The 18,242-nt window shown below is 42.2% G+C and overlaps 2 protein-coding genes across 10 annotated transcripts in view; both read right to left on the bottom strand.

Moving 5' to 3' along the window:
* Positions 1-449: 449 nt before the first annotated feature.
* On the bottom strand, positions 450-11,445 carry rai2 (retinoic acid induced 2). The gene is made up of 2 exons (XM_069522451.1): positions 11,272-11,445; positions 450-4,685 (listed from the first exon to the last, which is right to left on the bottom strand). Exon 2 carries the CDS (start codon positions 4,606-4,608, stop codon positions 2,956-2,958), a length of 1,653 nt encoding a protein of 550 aa, XP_069378552.1. The 5' UTR covers positions 4,609-4,685; positions 11,272-11,445; the 3' UTR covers positions 450-2,955.
* Positions 11,446-14,854: 3,409 nt separating this feature from the next.
* The window catches only part of nhsa (Nance-Horan syndrome a (congenital cataracts and dental anomalies)), a 60,750-nt gene continuing 57,362 nt past the window's right edge, over positions 14,855-18,242 (bottom strand). For all 9 annotated transcript variants that reach the window (XM_069522454.1, XM_069522455.1, XM_020081305.2 and 6 more), the window contains one exon: positions 14,855-18,196. In XM_069522454.1, the coding sequence (XP_069378555.1) occupies positions 17,566-18,196 (631 nt within the window). In that variant the 3' untranslated portion in view covers positions 14,855-17,565. The remainder of the gene's footprint in view (positions 18,197-18,242) is intronic.

The raw sequence follows: 18,242 nt of genomic DNA on the forward strand, positions 1-18,242 counted from the left end.
CTTAAACTTAACTAAAAAGTCAATACACACAAAATGTATTTTGTAACAATGGTGTCTGTTTTTGTTTGTTGTTATCACGCTGAAGTTTGGTTTTAATTCCACAGCAAGATTACACACAAACTACTCAACTGATTTCCATGAGGGTGGAGCATGACCAAGGGGAAAACCCATTCAAGTTTTGTGCAGATCCAAAACTGGGGATGAATCCAAGAATTTTTTTCCCCTTTCTTTTTCCACATTTTCATCCATTTCTCAGAGAATAATTTATGGACTTTGATGACAAGAGATCAGACATCTAGGGGACTGATATGTGGGTGTGTGCAATTTGGTGCAGATCCAAGTACAAATGTGGATTTAGTGAATTTAAATGGAGTTTGGTAGTGTCGGGCCTTGGTGGAGGTGTGTGATCGACTGAGTTAAGGATGCTTTTTAAAAAGAGGGGAACAAAGTTGATGAATTCTTTTTATTTTATACCAGTGTTACCAACAAAACTTCACTCAGGAAACCAGTTGTCCATCTCATAAAAAGCACACAAGCTTTGCACAGTAAGAACAGAGCTACATTGAGTCAGAAGAACTCAGCACTTCCATCCCTGAACGCCTCACGTCAGCCGGTGTGACGTTTGTTTTGAAACTTTACCTCTCAGGCGTGAGAGATAAACCAGACCTGCTTGTGTTTACGACAAGAATAATGACGACTGTAACATGACTGTCATAACAGTCTGAGAATACTTGAGTTGTTGAGGGAAATGATTCTGTTCGATCACACAGATATGAAGAAGGGGGGTGTGTGTTTTCTCACTCTGAACAACAAAGTGAATGTGATGGAGCGTTTTCTGGTGAAGAAAACACATTATTATTGGCAGCATGAATACGAGTCATTTGCACCTCCTCTTCATGCTTGAAGCTCGTGTTACGTCACTGGCACTTCATGCAGTGTGTGTGTCTGGTGAATTCACTGTAAACATGCCTTGGTTTTAACACAGCATCCAGACATTTTCTCCGCAGCACTGGACCATACACACTTTTTAAAGCACTCTCCTGGAGGCTGCTGAGACGTTCACTCACTGCGAGGAGCCTCCTCCCGTCCGGCTCTTTCATAGGAAGGTGAAACCAGGTGAATACAAACATTTTGTCTTTTTACATCTGATTCTTATCTGAACACCACGAGTGACTTCTGTCATAACGAAACCTTTCTCTTGATTCCAAACTTCAGGTAGAAAACGTCTTGAAGAAAAGGCAGACATGGAAATGTAGACCTTGGACATTTTAGTTCACTTCAATATAAAAAAGCACACAAACTGTACAGTGAGCAAACATTGAACTGCCAATAGCCCCACAGCTTCTTCACCAACATCTGCACTGAAACAACAGCTGTTGCAGGAGACACTTACATCCTCTCACGCTTTGTCTCCTAACTGACCATCAGGTATTTACACATGCTGTATAAATAAAGGTTTTACAAACAATAAATTAAGGTGAAGTCCTGTACAGCATTTTAAAACTAGTTCACGGTGAGAAAAAGAGCTTTGACATTAGTCAAAGAAAGATGCACTGTTCCTCCTAAGTTACATCAACATAAATAAGAAGTGGTTTAAAGTGGAGCTTCATGTATTTTTCCACCTCCTCTCTCTCTTCATGCAGACAGTCTGCATATGGCTGTTATTAGTTTCTGGCCTGTAAATCACAGATTTTCATAAATGCTGTAAATCACAAAGGGGCAACAGTCTGAGCAGAAAAGGTTGGACACCCTGTAACTTTTCAAACTAAACTATGACAAAGTGCACTCAGTAGGAAAAATCAACGGACACACAACAACACGCTCCACATTCACTACTCTGATCATTATCATGGGACAGTTTTTTAAAAACAACAACACTGTGCTGCACAAATCAATCAAAATGACACTTAACTACTTGGAATAAAAGTTTTACACCAGCATGTTAAAAAAGGGGGGGTGGAGTCTCTTCAGTACTCTATCTAACACACACTTTCACAAATATATGAACAGTATTTTCTCTTAACATCATTTCTTCTGTTCTTTTTCTGTTCTGTTCTACTTCATCTCCCCTTCACATTTTAAATTGGTTTAATCAGTCTACAAGCTTCACTTAGATTCACGTAATAAGTTAGTGGAAAGAGCAGGGGATTACAGTGCTTTATACGCTTGCTGTGAGACAAATTCATCCAGGAACTGGAAAAAACCAACTTTCCAGAAACATTTTCCTCATATTTGGGCAGTTATTTAAATGTGAAAACAATTAAGACATCCCTTTTTTCCCTGCTGTTTAACAAAGTAAGAATGTGTTTTGTTGCAACAGTTGCCAGCGCTCATTTTAACTTGGCCTCTCCAAGTCCTTATTAACCTGTCATGCTAAAAAAAACAGCCAATCAGGGAGGACCAAATCGCTCTGCCGAACTACTGATGATTACTTTGACAATTTCCGAGGATTGCGCACAGTTTAACAGTCTCAGTCACGTCCTGCCAGTGGATTCCGCTCTGCTCCGAGCGGCAAGAACGTCAGTGCACTTAAAGTAAAATGACACATGGAGACAAACCATGAGGCGAAATGGAAAAATGGAACCCATGTGTCTTTGATGTAATTATAAAGTCAGAACTGTTCTTTCACATCTCTGATTTATAAAGAGAAACTCCAAAGCTACGCAGAGAGCCCATTAAGCTGCCATACAGGGAAAAAAGGTTTCTGGTTTAGTGGAACACTGTGGAGTAGTGCATTACAAAACGACACAGCAGTTTTCTCTGGAACCTCTGTGTCACACTGTCAGACATTCACGAGCTGCACCTTCAGAAACAGCCAAACTCTGAGCTTTGATTGGACATATAAGTGTATGAGTTTGATTACAGAATGTCCCTGCATGTGTTTTATGTTACTCGCTCCGGAGGGATCACCAGAGAATGGCAAGGCAATTAATCCCCCCCCTCCGCAGAGCGCTCTCACTTCCTGGGGAGCAGTGCCGCCAGTCTCTGCTTCTTGATGGGAAGGAAGTGGATCTCCTGCGAGCTGACCTTCTTCAATTTGATAGCTCTGTTTTTAGGGACCTTTTTGAGCGGGTCGTTGGGGTCGTGCTGCTCTCCCTGGGACGCCGACGGCACTCCATAGAGCTGCTGCAGAGACGCCCCCTTGCTGCCGTCTCGTTTGATGGAGAAGTTCTTGGTGGAGACTCCTGAGAGACCTTTTATCTTCCCGCACAGGATGGCGGGGATGGCGTCCTTCACAGAGACGATGACCTTGGCCGTCTGCGAGGTGCTGACGATCTCGAGGTTTCCGGCCCCGCTGAGCGACGCCTCCTGACCCAGAGAGCCAGACCCACCAGAGCTGCTGTCGACCAGCCACTTGTGCTGCCGGCTGAACTCCAGTGAGGCCAGACTGCCCAGGAGTTTGGAATCTAAACTCTGCGTGCATTCAACGCCCACAGACAGTGAGGTACCACTTGTATCGTGACTGGACTGGAAAGCTAATTCTCTGTCTCGTCCTAGTGAGCCACTGGAGTTGCACGACTGAACGCACTTTTTCCTCACACCAGGCACTGACAAGTCAAGCACACTGTCCTGCTGCAGGCTGGGGTATTCCTGTTTTGGCTCAACTGGACATGCCCTGACAGACAGATCTAATACCTGTCCTTCGTCTACAGGAAGTGAGGACAAGGACACATTTTGTGGCTGAAACAGGGGCACGCATCTGCTTGACGACAGCATAGGAGGGGTAGTGTCTTTTGGAGAAGTCTGAGTACTTTTACTCTCTGTGCAAACTGGTTTTGGCATGTTCCCCTTTAAATCCTCAGTCTGAGGGACGGGGATGGGGATGGGGAGAGGGATGGGCAGAGGCACTGGCAGGGGGATGATGACGGGGTAGGGGACAAGAAGTGTGGCAGGAGGGACCAATGGGGCCAGAGGGGAGGTGTAGGGAGGAGGGAGCGGAGGGAGGGGGAAGAAGGTAGAGCCTGGTGACTGACAGGTGGATGAACCGGCCTGCGAGGGGAAGAGGTCCTGTAAGATGGCAGCAAAAGCTGGATTCTGGAGGAGAGAGAGCAGGTTAGCATCCTGTGTCTGTCCTGCTGACTTCTGGTCAACAGCTGGAGGTAAACCAAATGTCAAAGGATTCTGACATAGGACGCCATTATGGAGTGGCAGCTGTGGACAGTTAGCGGTCTGAGGAATGACAGAGGGACTCATGTGCTGGATGACCTGCTGATCCAGGACCAGGGGAAGTGAAACGGGACTTTGGCTTGTTATCAAGTACGGTGCTGCCCCCATTTGGCTGAGCTGGGGCCCGGCTGCTCCTGCCATCTGGAGGTGGATGGGCAGCATCAGTGGACTCTCTCCCAGACACACTGGGTGCAGCACAGTCGTGGAAACTTTCAGCGACACACCTCCTGGAGATTCAGCGGTGGGAGTCACCACCGACGGTGCAGGAGGCTCCACCAGGTTAGAGAGGCCTCCTTTGTTCATGTTGTTGTCACAGGAGTCACCGGGAGCGAGTGGCATCGCTCCGTCGTCCACTTTACCACTGACTTCTCTTCCTCCGACCTCAGCACTGCACGTGTCAGTCTGTGTCGTGGGTCCAGACACATCATTGCTGCCCTCCATTATTCAGCTTGAACAGTCACTCAAAATATTCATCAAGTGCTAGTGATGAGTCTCATCCATTATTCTTCGAGGCAGCCCTGAAACAGAGGAAACACACTGTTTGGTTGTTTCAACTATTCACTATGACATGGACACAAACATACACACACTTTAGTGTACACAGTAATGAAGAGTTACTTGTCCTCCAAGTATTTGAAGAACATGTTTTGTATGTTGTGTCCAACATCGGTGAGGAGAAGTGAAAAGAAGGTTTTATATTCAGCATTATGATTTGCTTTTATGCATTTTAATGGTTCCAATGAAAAATTCAGTCAATTTCAGATGATAAAGAGAATAAATTATAAAAGGCAGAGAAAAACATGTCTTTTATAGGTATAGCTGCAAAAAACATTAGATCCTACATTTCCCACAATGCAGCTTAGTATATCAATGCAAAATATTTGAAACACCGCAGCTCTAGTGTGCATTTTCTTCTGTGGCCTTCTGTTATAAATGCTGTGATCTCTAAGCCCAGCCCTGATGACATCACTACGACATCATGAAGGTCATTTTCCCGGACTTGACAAATCTCCTCTAGAGTGGGGGAGGAGAGGATACAGCAGGTTTCACAGGTTGACAGGAATTCCCCAGTACAATTGGTTGAGAGTGACCCTTTAAATAAATAACGTCAGATACAAGAGGTGGGTCCACTTCCACTACAGCTTTTCCTACTGTGGGAAACATGTAAACCTACAGGTGAATTATATTATTTGGCCTCATTGCTCAGCACAAACTAATAATTACAGTAGAGCAGAGTGAGGATGATGTTGTAGTATAATACAAACAGCAGAGTCTTTGTGAAGTATAACACAGGAAATTGAGACTGAGGATGTGACTGAGATTTTGTGTGTCATGTCCTGAAGCCAAGTTATCTCCTCTTGTTACACATACACATAATGGAGCTAACATGAACCGATGATTTGGTTGTTACTTGTTATGGGTACACTAGTAAGAAGTTAACTAGTTATTTAAAAATATCAATGTGAGGAGATGGTCATTTTTCATAATTGTTTCAAGTCAACAAAGTTAAAAAGGAGAACATTTCCAGATTGATTGTTGAAGTGTCCGATCTGGGATCAGAGGCCATAAAAAGGCCATAATATATACACAGTTATATGTCCAATACATTCACAGTTCCTGATTCAGTGAGGTGCACATCTTGGTCATTCCTTGTTTACTGTTAGCTCAGTAGCTTTGAGCAAAGCCACACATCAATGAACATATTTTAAAAATGGTTCCATGTTCAAGGCCACTGTGTACTTCAAAAAAGATTAGAACTTTTAAATTCTTAACTAAAATCTATTGTTAGTATTGTCAAAAGTGACTTGTTTTTTTTCAGACTACAGACAGGACAGGGGAACTTCAGGGGCCAATCAGATTCCAGGTTGGGCCAGTGCCACCCCGGGCCCCACCCCTGGTTTCTTGTCTGATTACTGGTTTATAAAACACAAAATCTAACACAGTCCTTAAAAAACCCTGAGTTGCAATATCTACATAGAAAAGGCTGCACAGGAAGAGCCATCCCTGTTTTTCATTGAACACCCATCCATATATCATCCTAGGATGGCATGCTGGTCGTTCTCGTGCTTTTGTTTGTTTGCAGACACCTCCACACAACACGTGTCCTGCCTGCACTGGCTGTCAACCCTCATCTATCCGTAGTGATGAAAGTCCCTCGGGTGTCTAAAGGTACAATGCGTCCAGTGTCAGCGAGGTCAATTATTCATACGGATGTGAGCATCGAGGATAATGTTCAGGTCTTGGGAAGGGGCTACAATTTAAAATAAATAACCTGAAACATAAAAGTGTGCCCACACTGCCCGGCCTTTTTTAAATGAACAACTCAATTAAACGCACACACAGTTCCAATTTTCTAGCAAAAAAGCGTGACACTTTTGTTTTCTCCTCCCAGCAGCCTTCATGTGGTGTTGGGTTGCCTCAGTGAGCAGCGAGGAGGAGCCCTCTATCCCCCCAGGCTGGTTTTATATTGTTGTGCAGCATAGATGGGACATTGTAATAAGGCTCTGATGGATTACACTGAGGATTCTACAGCCAGATGGGCGACCGATAACCTAGTCGCCGTTTGACACATGGAGAAGGACCTTGGGAATAAAAATGAACAAGAACCCAATTGAAAATTATTATAATCGAACTTATATGTATTCCCTGACACAGTAATGAGCTGACTGGGTTTTAATGGTTCAAAGAGGACACTGCTTTGTCCCATCGAGTGTAAATAAATATGGACAGTTCCAAAACAATGAAGCCAAATTATCTTAATCACCCCCTGGTGGCTACCTCAGAATGTGATAAACCCTGCCTGCTCAATGATGCTGCACAGAGCACACCAAAAATGTTAAAGTACTGTCAGATAGATTTTTCTCTAAGATGGTCTCTGTCATTTTAGGTAGTTTTTATCACACTGATGTATAGTCAAGCAATTGTGTCTTAATTAGTTTGGTTTAATTAAAGGTTCAGTGTGTAAGATAAAGGGAATGCCTAAACACAGAAAGGGATCTATTGGCAGATAATCCTAGTGATGTTTTCACTATAGTTCTTTTCATCTAAAATGTACGAATTGTTGTTTTCTTTACCCAAGAATGAGCCCTTTATATTTAAACTTTATATTTACATCAGGAGATGGTCCTCTTTATGGAGGCTGCCATGTTATTTTTACAGTAGTCCAAATTGGACAAAGTAAACATCTTTTGAGTTTTTATGAAATCTGAAGGGTGCCCCAGGTTCTTTTTCATGTTTGGAAGGGGAGGGTGAGGTGGACGAGGCAACATTTAACTTCACCACTTAAATTCTACACACTGAACCTTTAATTGTTAGATGCTATAAATACAGGGGGATCATGACTGACAGCTAAGACTGACTCATGAGCACATGTATTGGCAGCACCTTGATACCGCAGGTCCATCCCCTGATCACTGCTGCACAGACTCTGCCTCCATGTTACGTCAAAAGCAGAAAATGGCAGCACCTGTATCTAGGATACTTTAACTTATTTTTCTACAACAGGAGAAAATGGCGATGAAGACTTGGTCTGCACATCAAACCACACAATGCGGACTTGGACCAATTGTTGACACAAAATAGAAACAAAGGCTTGAATATACATCAGTCTCACAGACCTATGCTGCACCCATGCATGGGCAACACTATTACAAAAGATAAGTATTTCCTTTAGTGTTAAAATGTCATTTTTCTATCTTATTCCTTTCTCTAAAAAGGATATTTTGATCTAATGTCCTAAAATTTAAACTTTGAATGTGACATGGGGTCGATTCTATTTTTCTACTGTGGACATTCCAGGAAGTTTGAAGCAAGACATTTCCTGCTCGATAACACAGTCATGAGGTCTGTGGCACGATAAAGCCTCGCTGACCAAAATGAAAGAAGTCTTTCTTGGTTAAGACTCCCCCACTGTCACAAACTGTAATGGTTTGGTCCGACTGTGCATGAAGCCAGAGGAAATAACCCAGATAATGCACTCCCTTTAATTGTGCCCCCTGTCGGGGTGAAACATCTTTTTGCTTCAATTTGATGTTTTTTTTTTAAAGACATAAGAAATAAAAATGACTTAAGTGGGCGTTTCTCTGAGCCGTTACATCAGAGGACCTGATGCTGGGCACAAAACAAAGCAGCTCCCTGCTCCACCTCGTCTTCACTTGGATCATGTGAGCGCAAACTCTGCAGATGAAGAAGGAAGTTTAAACAGCCGAGTGTGGACTGAGCCAAAGTACACAGAGGCTGTGCTCATCTTTTTTCCTGTTACATTATTTGAGGCGTTGCTTTGTCTCCGTGTTATCACAGAGTAGGAAGGTCACAGAACTATGTCACATGATGAGCATCAAGAATTAACTCTTTGATTCCTGCCGATGTGCCATGAGTCAATGCCTTTGGTTGTTTCTTTTTACTTTGTTTGGTTCTTTTGATTGTGTTTCGTTCTTTTTACTTTGTTAATCTGTTAATCCCTGAGGCCATTATGCAGCTCAGTGGCAACATAGGACTCACTGAGCTGAGCGGGCACATAACACTTTACATTAATATTTTGTTTTTCATTGCCACAGGTCAACTTTTACTTCATTTCAAATTCTTTCTCCTGTTACTATAGTCATTTTTATTTTTCTGAAATATCATTCCAGGTAATGTATGCTGTCTTCATATGGGTTCTATTGTATTATTTTGTTAAAAAATGAAAGTTTTCAATCTTAAATATATTAATTCTAAAGGGTGAAGTGTGACCAGTTCTTCCAGCTGACTCTGACATTGCCTAAACACACGAGTGTACAACTCCAGGCAAACGGTCAGACTAATTCAGATAATTATCAGAAAATTAAAGCTTTATATTGAACACATTAATCTTCCTAAATCCAGTTTATTAGCAAAGTTATAGTACCATTTCCACATGATGATAGACTTAGTGGAGAAGGTTGATAGAAATAGCGTCAACCTAATGTAGTGTTCATTATATATGAGCTAATGTAAGAAGCATGCAACACAAACAAACTTACACTCAGTTCTTTTTCAAACTCTGATAGAAGCAGCTACACATCTGAGGCTGTTCCTCACTCTCACACATCATCTGTTAGAGGTTTGTGTTCACTCACCAGTAACAGCTAATTGAGTAAATAGGCAAGAGGAGACCTAACAGGGAGCCAAATAAAATCCCTCCCCTGTCCCCGTTGCTGTAATGATTTCCACATTTCCTTTTTTTTTTTTGCTTCTTTCCTCATTGGTGGAATGTTCGTCATACTAAGTCAACAGCAGGGAGGAAAAAAACAACAACAAATCCTTAACTTAAATCACATTCAAACAGAGACATAACAGGGACGGGTCTCTTTCTTTCTTTGCTCCTTCCTTGTTGTAGCTTTAATCTGAGCGTTTTAAGCAGTGGGGGATGGATGGAGTACGGCTGATGATCTAAAGGTCATCGCTCTCGACGCCGCTCCAGTAGCCAATTACATCTCATTAGAGAGACACAGGGAGACTCGTCATGAGCTTCACGTCCTTGGACTGATGCACAGTCTGCTCTCACATCAGTGCAAATTATCTCTTATTATTCACCCACCGCTCCCTCCAGCTGATCTCCTGCACGCCACACTGAAACTCAGATATGACGGATAATCTCACAATTCTGACTCGTCCAATAATTATCGTGTGTGTAATAGTGTGTTTAGTCCAGTGTGCCATTGAGGAATAAAGCCAACTGTGTGTTAGAACTAGAGATAAAACCATGTGAGAATTCTGTGTCATGATCACAGTAACCTAAATGATCACAGTTATCAATCTAATTATCAATATTATGGATAAAATGTTGAAAACGTGCTGAGAGACAAACTGAAGTATGTCCATCAAGTTTTGTCTTTAGATAATTAATGCTGTATTGTCAATAAATGTAGTAATATAGCACCATGTCATAAATGTGCAACCCTAACAGGCTTTGGCCAAACAGGCTTTTTGTTTGGTGGGGGAATCAACCAAATCACCATGGTAACTACTGCAATTAATGATTGAAACAGAATAAATAACCATGAGGAATTTCCCCATGTTAAAACTGGTAACCATGGGTCTGCATCACATGGCCCAGTGCTGTTGTGTGAACTATACAGCTGCATGTCACACACTGAACACAAAGAACAATCAATATTATCAATGGTATTAGAACCACGTGAAGTTAGAATAAGATGTGGGTGCGTCTGCTGAGGATTAGTGGTGTTTATCTCATTGTTTTTATTTCTTCTTACATTTGTACATAAACACAAGGTGTTAAAGGCTGTAACAACAGCAGGAGCCTGAACGCAACACGCACAGTCCACGGTTCATCTGAGGATATCTGTCCTCACTCCTTCACTGATGGAGACAGTACAGACAGTACAGACAGACAGGGAGACAGATCGATAGTAGGTAAGACAGAAGCAGATAGATAGATAGACAAAAGACAGACAGACAGATAGATAGATAGACAGACAGACAGGGAAACAGGTATAGTCAGACACACATAGACCAACAGACACAAACATAGACAGACACTCTGTGTCACACACACACACACACCTTCTCTCTCTCTCACACACACAGACACACACTCTCTCTCTCTCACGCACACACACACACACACACACAAATGTGTCTGCTGGGTCGCCATGAAAAGGGGGGATGAGAGGAGAGAGGGGGAATGGGGGGGGGTGATGTGCGCGCGCACCGTGCACGCGCTCGTCTCCTCACATCACACGGTGATAAGGTGAGGGCGCGTGAGGCTCCGCTGCCATTAGCAACAGGAATAAAACGCCTCGCGCTGAATCACGTCCCGTTATTTGAAAAGTTTCCGTCACATTCACGTTTATTTCACAGACGAGTCCGCACAGAGAGCTGTGTTCACGCCAGCAGCGCTCCTCGTCTGTGACACTGCGAAAATAACATGAGACGGCTTTTAAAGCGAGGCCGTGCAGCTAGCTTAACGCTCCCGGTGCCCTGCGTGCTAACGGTGACATGAATGAATATTTCAGCGGCGCAGAAACCCGGAGCAGCCTCGTCTCCGCCGCTTCTCCCCCTTCCCTTTAAATCCCATTCTCCTTCTTCCATTACATCACACAACAAACACCGACGCGTGCTCACCTGTGAAGCCGAGCAGCGGCTCAGCAGCTCCCGGTGCCCGGCGCCGTCCCTCCGGTACCAATGAATGAGAACCGGGAGAAAAAAGAAATAGATAAGGCTGCTATTTATCTGCTGAGCGCGGCCCCGACTCCAGACCCCGTCCTGCTGACTCCGGAGCGAGCTGCGCGCGCACCTCCCCCTCCTCTCCCTCCCCTCCCCCTTCACGCAGACAGTTGGAAAAAAATAAAGAGAATAAATTATTTCCATTTAACAGTTAAATTAAATACTGATGTAGCTCTCAAAATAATTACATTTAACAATTAAATTACAGTTGAAATGAATATAAAAAGTAACACATACAATATATTTTCTTTTAATTTGGTTATTTTTTTATCATGTGCACAATTTACAATGGACCTGAAGTGCAAATTACAACGATAAATGGAAACCACAACAGCAAATGCAATAGCAACGACAAATCAAAAAGACAAAACAGCACATAACAAAACACAGCAGTGTATTGTTGGTTGTTGTTGTGTATTACATGTTGTTGGGTTTCTTTGGTTTGTCATTTGCTCTTGTTTTTCCATTGGTCTTTGGGATTTTTAATCCTGGGTCACTGCAAATATAGGTGTAGAACGTTTGACCCCAGTCTTACCTTGGCACCTGCTACCTTCCTGTAACGTTTGAATATAACAAGGCAGGAGGATTGTACAGAGATAAAACACATGATCAAGGTAAAGACAGTGTTGATTCTTTATTTGAAACTATCTCTACACAGTAGGATCCTGGTGACGGGCTGATGACAGAGGCAGAGAAAAATGGGGTTTGGCAGATGGGGATGAGAGTGTGGCAGCGACAGACCCTGGTGAGCAGGATCCCCTGGGTCTCCATATCAGTCCCCACCAGCCTCAGGCACAGCCTCAGGGGCCCCGGGGGCCTCTCATTGTTCCGCAGGGACACTGTTTAATGCACTGTAATGAGCCTCACAATATGCCCTGGTGGCGACTATCGTACCTCTTTCTATGTCCCTTCCCCCATCCTGTGCACAGTCAGTCTTACTCATATGTGGAAACACAGCTCAGAACAAGGGTTACATGTGCTGCTCTTATAATGTGCTAAAGTCAGATCCATAGATACATCACGATTGTCAGTACCAATTCAAAGCACGACAGCAGACAAACTCAAGTGCATAGAACAAGATGTTTATTTTCTCAACCAGGGTATCTGTCCAACAGCAAACAAATCTGAAGGGGCATGCAAAAAGAGAATCCAGAATCCAAACAGGGTCAAAAACAGGCCAGGAACAGGGAGGCAAGAATACAGGACGAGAACGCTAGATAACTATGCATGAACACATGAGACATTCTGGCAGAGAGTGAATGGAACTAACTGGTATAAATACCCAGAGGAAGTAATGAGGGAACGAGGAGCAGGTGAGTGTGGGGGGAGGCTCAGGTGAAGGGAATGAGGTAGTCAGCGTCCTGTGAGGGGAACTGGATCTGAAATACAGAAGAGATATGATTACAAATAGAGCAAGGCAGAATGTTGTGACACCTCTGTCTTTGACCACGCTTTGCATTCAGGGGCCGTGCTTTAATGATTGCGTTGGGGAGAGGTGTCGAATCTCCTATTTAATTTCATCAAGACCCTGTCCAGGGTTGAAAATCTTTATATAATAAAGTCTTGTTATCGTGTGTTCAGACAAAACATGAAGTAAAATGCATTATAAATTCAACAGAAAGATGCAATTTACACATATTCATTCAGGTGCCTCAAAACGAGTTGTTTGAATGTGAGCAAAACATTTGGACAGATCGACCAAGATTTGACGGGGAGGGAAATAAATTAATTTTTGGATTCTAGTCAATGAGATTGGGATTGAGTTAAAAATGAAATTTTGTTCTCTGCTGCCCACACATGAAAGTTGGACGCACTTGGCTGATCACTGCTGATAGGTTGTGTGTTCTTTTAAAAAAAAGGGATTTACTTACCTTTATCCACGTTCTTCTTAATGAGATGATGATAAAAAAAATCATGTTGGGTTGACATTTGCTTTTAAGGCCTATACAATATCGACTGCAGTGTCTGGGAGCCAGGGGGCAAATAGCGACACAAAGGTTGCTGTACAACACAAAGACAAACACTGTGAGACAGACATGTCTGTAGTTAACCACCATCAAAGCCCCGTGGTTAGGTGTCAGAGAGTGGACCATATATCATTATTTCCATTTATTGTACCACTGGGACACATTACACACATTACAGTTGTCATACATGTACATCATACATCAACAATGGTTGATTTCTGCACCACCTACCACTCAGAACAAGTCGTCCAGTCTCCAGTGGTAACTGAGGTCAGGGTTCACGGTCAGTGTGCTGTTTGATGGTTGTCCAACAGTCCCGAGCTTTGTTTACCTCCTTCTCCCCTTCATACACAGTCTGAACTCAGTGGACGTGTACTGACTGAGAACAAGGCGTTTCTGTCTGTCGCAGGCTCCACTGACATTTGCCAGAGCTTTAAGGGATTTCACATTGACTTTGGTGTTTGAGTGTCATCATGAACCTGACATAACACATGCAGGAAGTGACATGTGCATAACCACATCTAAGAGTTGAGTCTGTTAGTTTGATGCGAACTCGTCCAGATGCTAGAAAAAAATCACAGCTATGTCATTTTTCTGTGCAGAACACAAAGAGGTCTAAAATAAATTAAAAAAATACAATAAAAATACATTTCCCAGCGGACCTCCGCGTGCGTATTTAGCTAAAGAACACCCTCTAGTGCACGTTCTGTGGTGAGACCCCACAGCTTTCTGTACAAAACCACAGGACCCTACAGCCTGAGGGGGGCGTTAGAGAACATTTCTCAAAACCCTGCAGGTGTTTCATTGTTGTTTTAGTCTGTTAGAAAAATCACCATATGTGTGTGTCCAAGTCCTTCATTTAGAGGAGATTTATTTATTTATTTCATAATTCTACCATCCTGAGGCAAAATATTTTATCATCTTGGTTTGATATAAAAAATGGCGCCATCTAAAGGTTTGGAGACTAAACTGAGACTTCAGTAAAGAACATCTGCCGTGTAAAGAGTGCTCTCTGCATAATAAATCCATGTGATGACATTTCGATTTGTAAAAAGATGAAAAGCCATATATTTCATCTGTATTGAAGGTATATATACATACAGTGGGGGAAGCATTGAAAACAAAGTAACAAATACACATTTAGGAATAAGAATAGCGACATAAATAATAAATGAAAGTACATAAATATTGTCAGCAAAATATTCTGTATTCTGGCCACTTAATGTTTAAGTAGGATTTTCAATGATGGTTTCTCAGGTTTAAACTAATTCAAATTGATTTATTTATAGTGTTTGTCTAAAACATTGAATAAAATGTTCTAAGGTCATCACGTGTTTTGTAAATAAACTCATAAACTGTGAAGTGACGAGTGACTACCGCTGTCAACTAAATGTAGGAAAGTAAAAAGTACAAACAGAGAAGGAAAGTTGTAAAGCAAATGGAAATTTGTGCTTCAGTAAAAAAACATCACAGACAGAAGGAAAAATAAATTCACATCACCCCAGAGCAACGTATTCATTTTCAAAGCAGTCACATTTATTTGTCTGTTTTATACACATTTGCTAAGCAGCCTGTCGTGCTCACAGTTGGCTTTGATAGGATTTACTATGGGATTTCCACAATGCTTACTAAAAAATAAATACAAGACAAAGTGTTCCACAGCTCAAACATATACAAAGGTCTGAAATGAATGTAAACTTTCAAAACATATTTTTTTTACATAAAAAACAATTCAAACAACCTTTGTGACACTTACAAAACTTATTGTATTTACAACATTTTTGTACAAAAAAACAACAATATACTATAGAGGTTGATCTGACATGAAATGCATCTAGTACCTTAAGTTACACTAATGCTTCTTTAGTGTTGGTTTGTGTTTTCAAGAACGCTTGAGTCACGTAAACAAGACAGGAAGAAAACGGTTCGATGCCAATAACACGTACGTGTTGTAGCCTTTGGCAGAAGCATCTACACCACTCCTACAGCGAACTCAGAGTGAGGATATATTTCAAAGAAGAGTCAAACAGCTCCATGTAAAAGTCTATAAATATGTCCAGGTACAGCGAGAGACCAATGAAACATCACTTTATCAGTGCAAAGAAAAATCAAATGTTGGAATGAAGGTTACCAGACGTAACCCACTGTGTACCCTGTTATACATGTGTGTAACTGCTTCAGAGTGGAGCGTCATTATTAAGGCCAAAATGAAGACACCTACAGTGCACCAGTAGTGAAGAACAGTCTTCTACATGGTCATATGGCTACATAGACTCCATCAGCTTTGCATAATTGTCGATCACTGCAATAAACACTATTTGTTTACTTAAGAAAGTGTTGTGAATATGTGGGACAGAAAAACTGCTTCAGAGTACCAGGGTTACAGCTATAACCTCTCTTCTAGCTTATGGCTGTGTGTGTCATCTTTTAATGACAATTAATGAGTTCTTTTCCTATTTGTCTCTGCAAGACAATTTCTCAAATAAATTGTTTATTTGTCTTTCATTAACAAAATAAGCATTTGAATAAAATAGGTTTAAAAATTACAGCAATTCATTTGCATACTTTCATAAAAATGTTCAGTTTTTTTGGGGGGGGGGGGGTTATTTCAGGGTTTAAAACCAAATCAGGGAGATTTTCTGTGCTGGGTATAAAAATAAATATATCAAGATTAGTTCACATAGAAAATGTGACAGTTGTTTTGACAGGGAGTAAAATACACATACATCTGGTACAAAATAGCAGCAAATGCTACGTCTCCAGATCTAGAACTTTCATCGCAGACGATAACCTGGCTCCAAATGTGACCCTACGTCCTCCATCGAAACTGAAACACTTGACTTGCTGAGGCCCAACGCTGCTTGGTCACAAAAGCTGCTTTCAGACATGCACTGAACTCTGGATTATCCAAGGACGTTCTGGGTGTTGATGATGTTTCTTACAAGCTAAAAGAATAAAAATATCTCACACATGTCGAAGACACAGAGGAAGATGTCAAGAGAGTTTTTGGTGATTGGGGGCTGATGTCGGTGCTGACGTGATCTCCACAGCTGAATTCATATGTTATGTCTGCCTGCTCCACCCCCCCTCATCTGAGTGAATTGATTTCTGTGTTGCTGTGAACGCAGTCTGGACCCAATCTTCACAGTTCATGTCTGAAAACAGCTTTACTGTCTGTATTTGTATTTCTGATCCTCCTGAACACTTTCCACTCGCCTCTTTCAACAATTCAGTCAGTAAACCATGAATGACCTTTATTACATTTTTCCATCTTTCTCCTAAAGCTCTCCTGTTTCACCTCCTGCAACTTTTTGATCACTTATTTTTCTCCCATGTTTTCACCTGCTCCCTCCTTTTCTCCAGAGATTGTCAACTTAGTGCTTGGCTCTGACATTCTTGTCTCACCTCTAATCCGTCTCGTTATTGCATTAGAACTTTAAAATATTGTAATAATTCACTATTTCATTGATTTGATTAATATATGCTCTTAAAAAGGACTGAGGGCAGTATATAAACACATTACATCAGATGTCTCCCAGGACTTTGAGTAGATGCATTGTGCTGTTTGTGTTTGTCCTGATATTCAGTTGTGGGTATCAAAATAATTTAGGTAAAACTGGTGTAAGGAGATGTACAAATTGTGTGTCTAATTGCATAGGTATTCATAGAATACATACAGTTTTACAATAAATCTAAAAAATGTACGTTCAGAGTTTTTGTCGACAGTGAAGATAAAACAGATCAAACATGAACATACTTGTTTTGTTGGGAGTCAGCTGGGTGTCATATATGGCTTTGGGCAATGTGCCATACACTAACCAGCTTGTGTTTTCTGAGGAACTGAAGAAATGTTTGACCTGTAATTTATTTTCATAAATCATCTACAAAATGCAGCTGCTAAATAACCCAGTTCTTATCCTAACATTTCATTCCAATTTTAGAATTACTATATGTATAAAATATTTCTGAACACAGATAAACACAGGTTTAAAATATCCACAAAAAAACACAAATAGGAAACAGCTCTAAAACTCATCCAGATCTAGTTCAATTAGGATTTTTTAACAGCATAGGTTTTCCTCTAGTCTTCTGTGTAACCAAATGATCCTCATCAATGCTCCTGCCTCTCACCACGTCTAGTATATATTATAACTCACTATGGTCCATAGTTTGATCTTTAAACTAAAAAAATAATTTCATACCTTTGACATTTATACTCTGTATTCTACGTGGAGCCCTGTGACGAGCGGTCATCGTGAGGACTTCCGTCTGAGTTCTCTGTCTCACCCTCAGAAATGGCCTGCATGGGTGCTGAGAACAGTCTGCTGCGCATGCCGTAGCGGCTGCTGTTGGCGGGTGGGGGGATTCTGGAGCGGCCCTGCCTGGACGCAGCAGATGTGGGGTAGGATTTGGGAGAGAAGCCCTCAGCATAGGCTTTGGGGTAGGGGCTGGAGAGCTGATCCGGCCCTGAATTATGCTGCTGTTGTTGCAAGGGGGAGGCGAGCTCCTCCGGCTGCCCGGGCAATTCCGTCAGAGAATCTCCCGGAGATTTAGGAGCGATGGGGCTCTTGAGGATCTCTGTCGCTGACATGCGGTAACTGGAGTCTGAGCGGCTGCCCTTTTTGAGCAGCAGCAGTTTAAATTCCTCGTTGGAGGTGCTGGACTTCTTTACGTTCCTGTAGATGGGCACGGGGACTCTCTGTGGGCCCGGTGGGGTCGCGGCGGTGGGGGTCGACACCACTGAGACTGGGGAGCTGATGGTGCTGCTGGGTGGCGTAGGTCCCAATGTAGCATTGAGACGGTTCCTCGCACCTAACTCAGCGGAGTCCTTCCGACCCAACACTTTCCTTTTGGACCTGAGGATGAAAGAATCTCAGTTAAGAATCTCTGTGAACGCACAAA

The sequence above is a fragment of the Paralichthys olivaceus genome, chromosome 3 (genome assembly GCF_024713975.1).
Source record: "Paralichthys olivaceus isolate ysfri-2021 chromosome 3, ASM2471397v2, whole genome shotgun sequence".
Lineage (NCBI taxonomy): Eukaryota > Metazoa > Chordata > Actinopteri > Pleuronectiformes > Paralichthyidae > Paralichthys > Paralichthys olivaceus.

Excerpts from the sequence above, each read along its gene's own strand:
- rai2 (XM_069522451.1), bottom strand. The coding sequence starts at position 4,608 with ATGGAGGGCAGCAATGATGTGTCTGGACCCACGACACAGACTGACACG.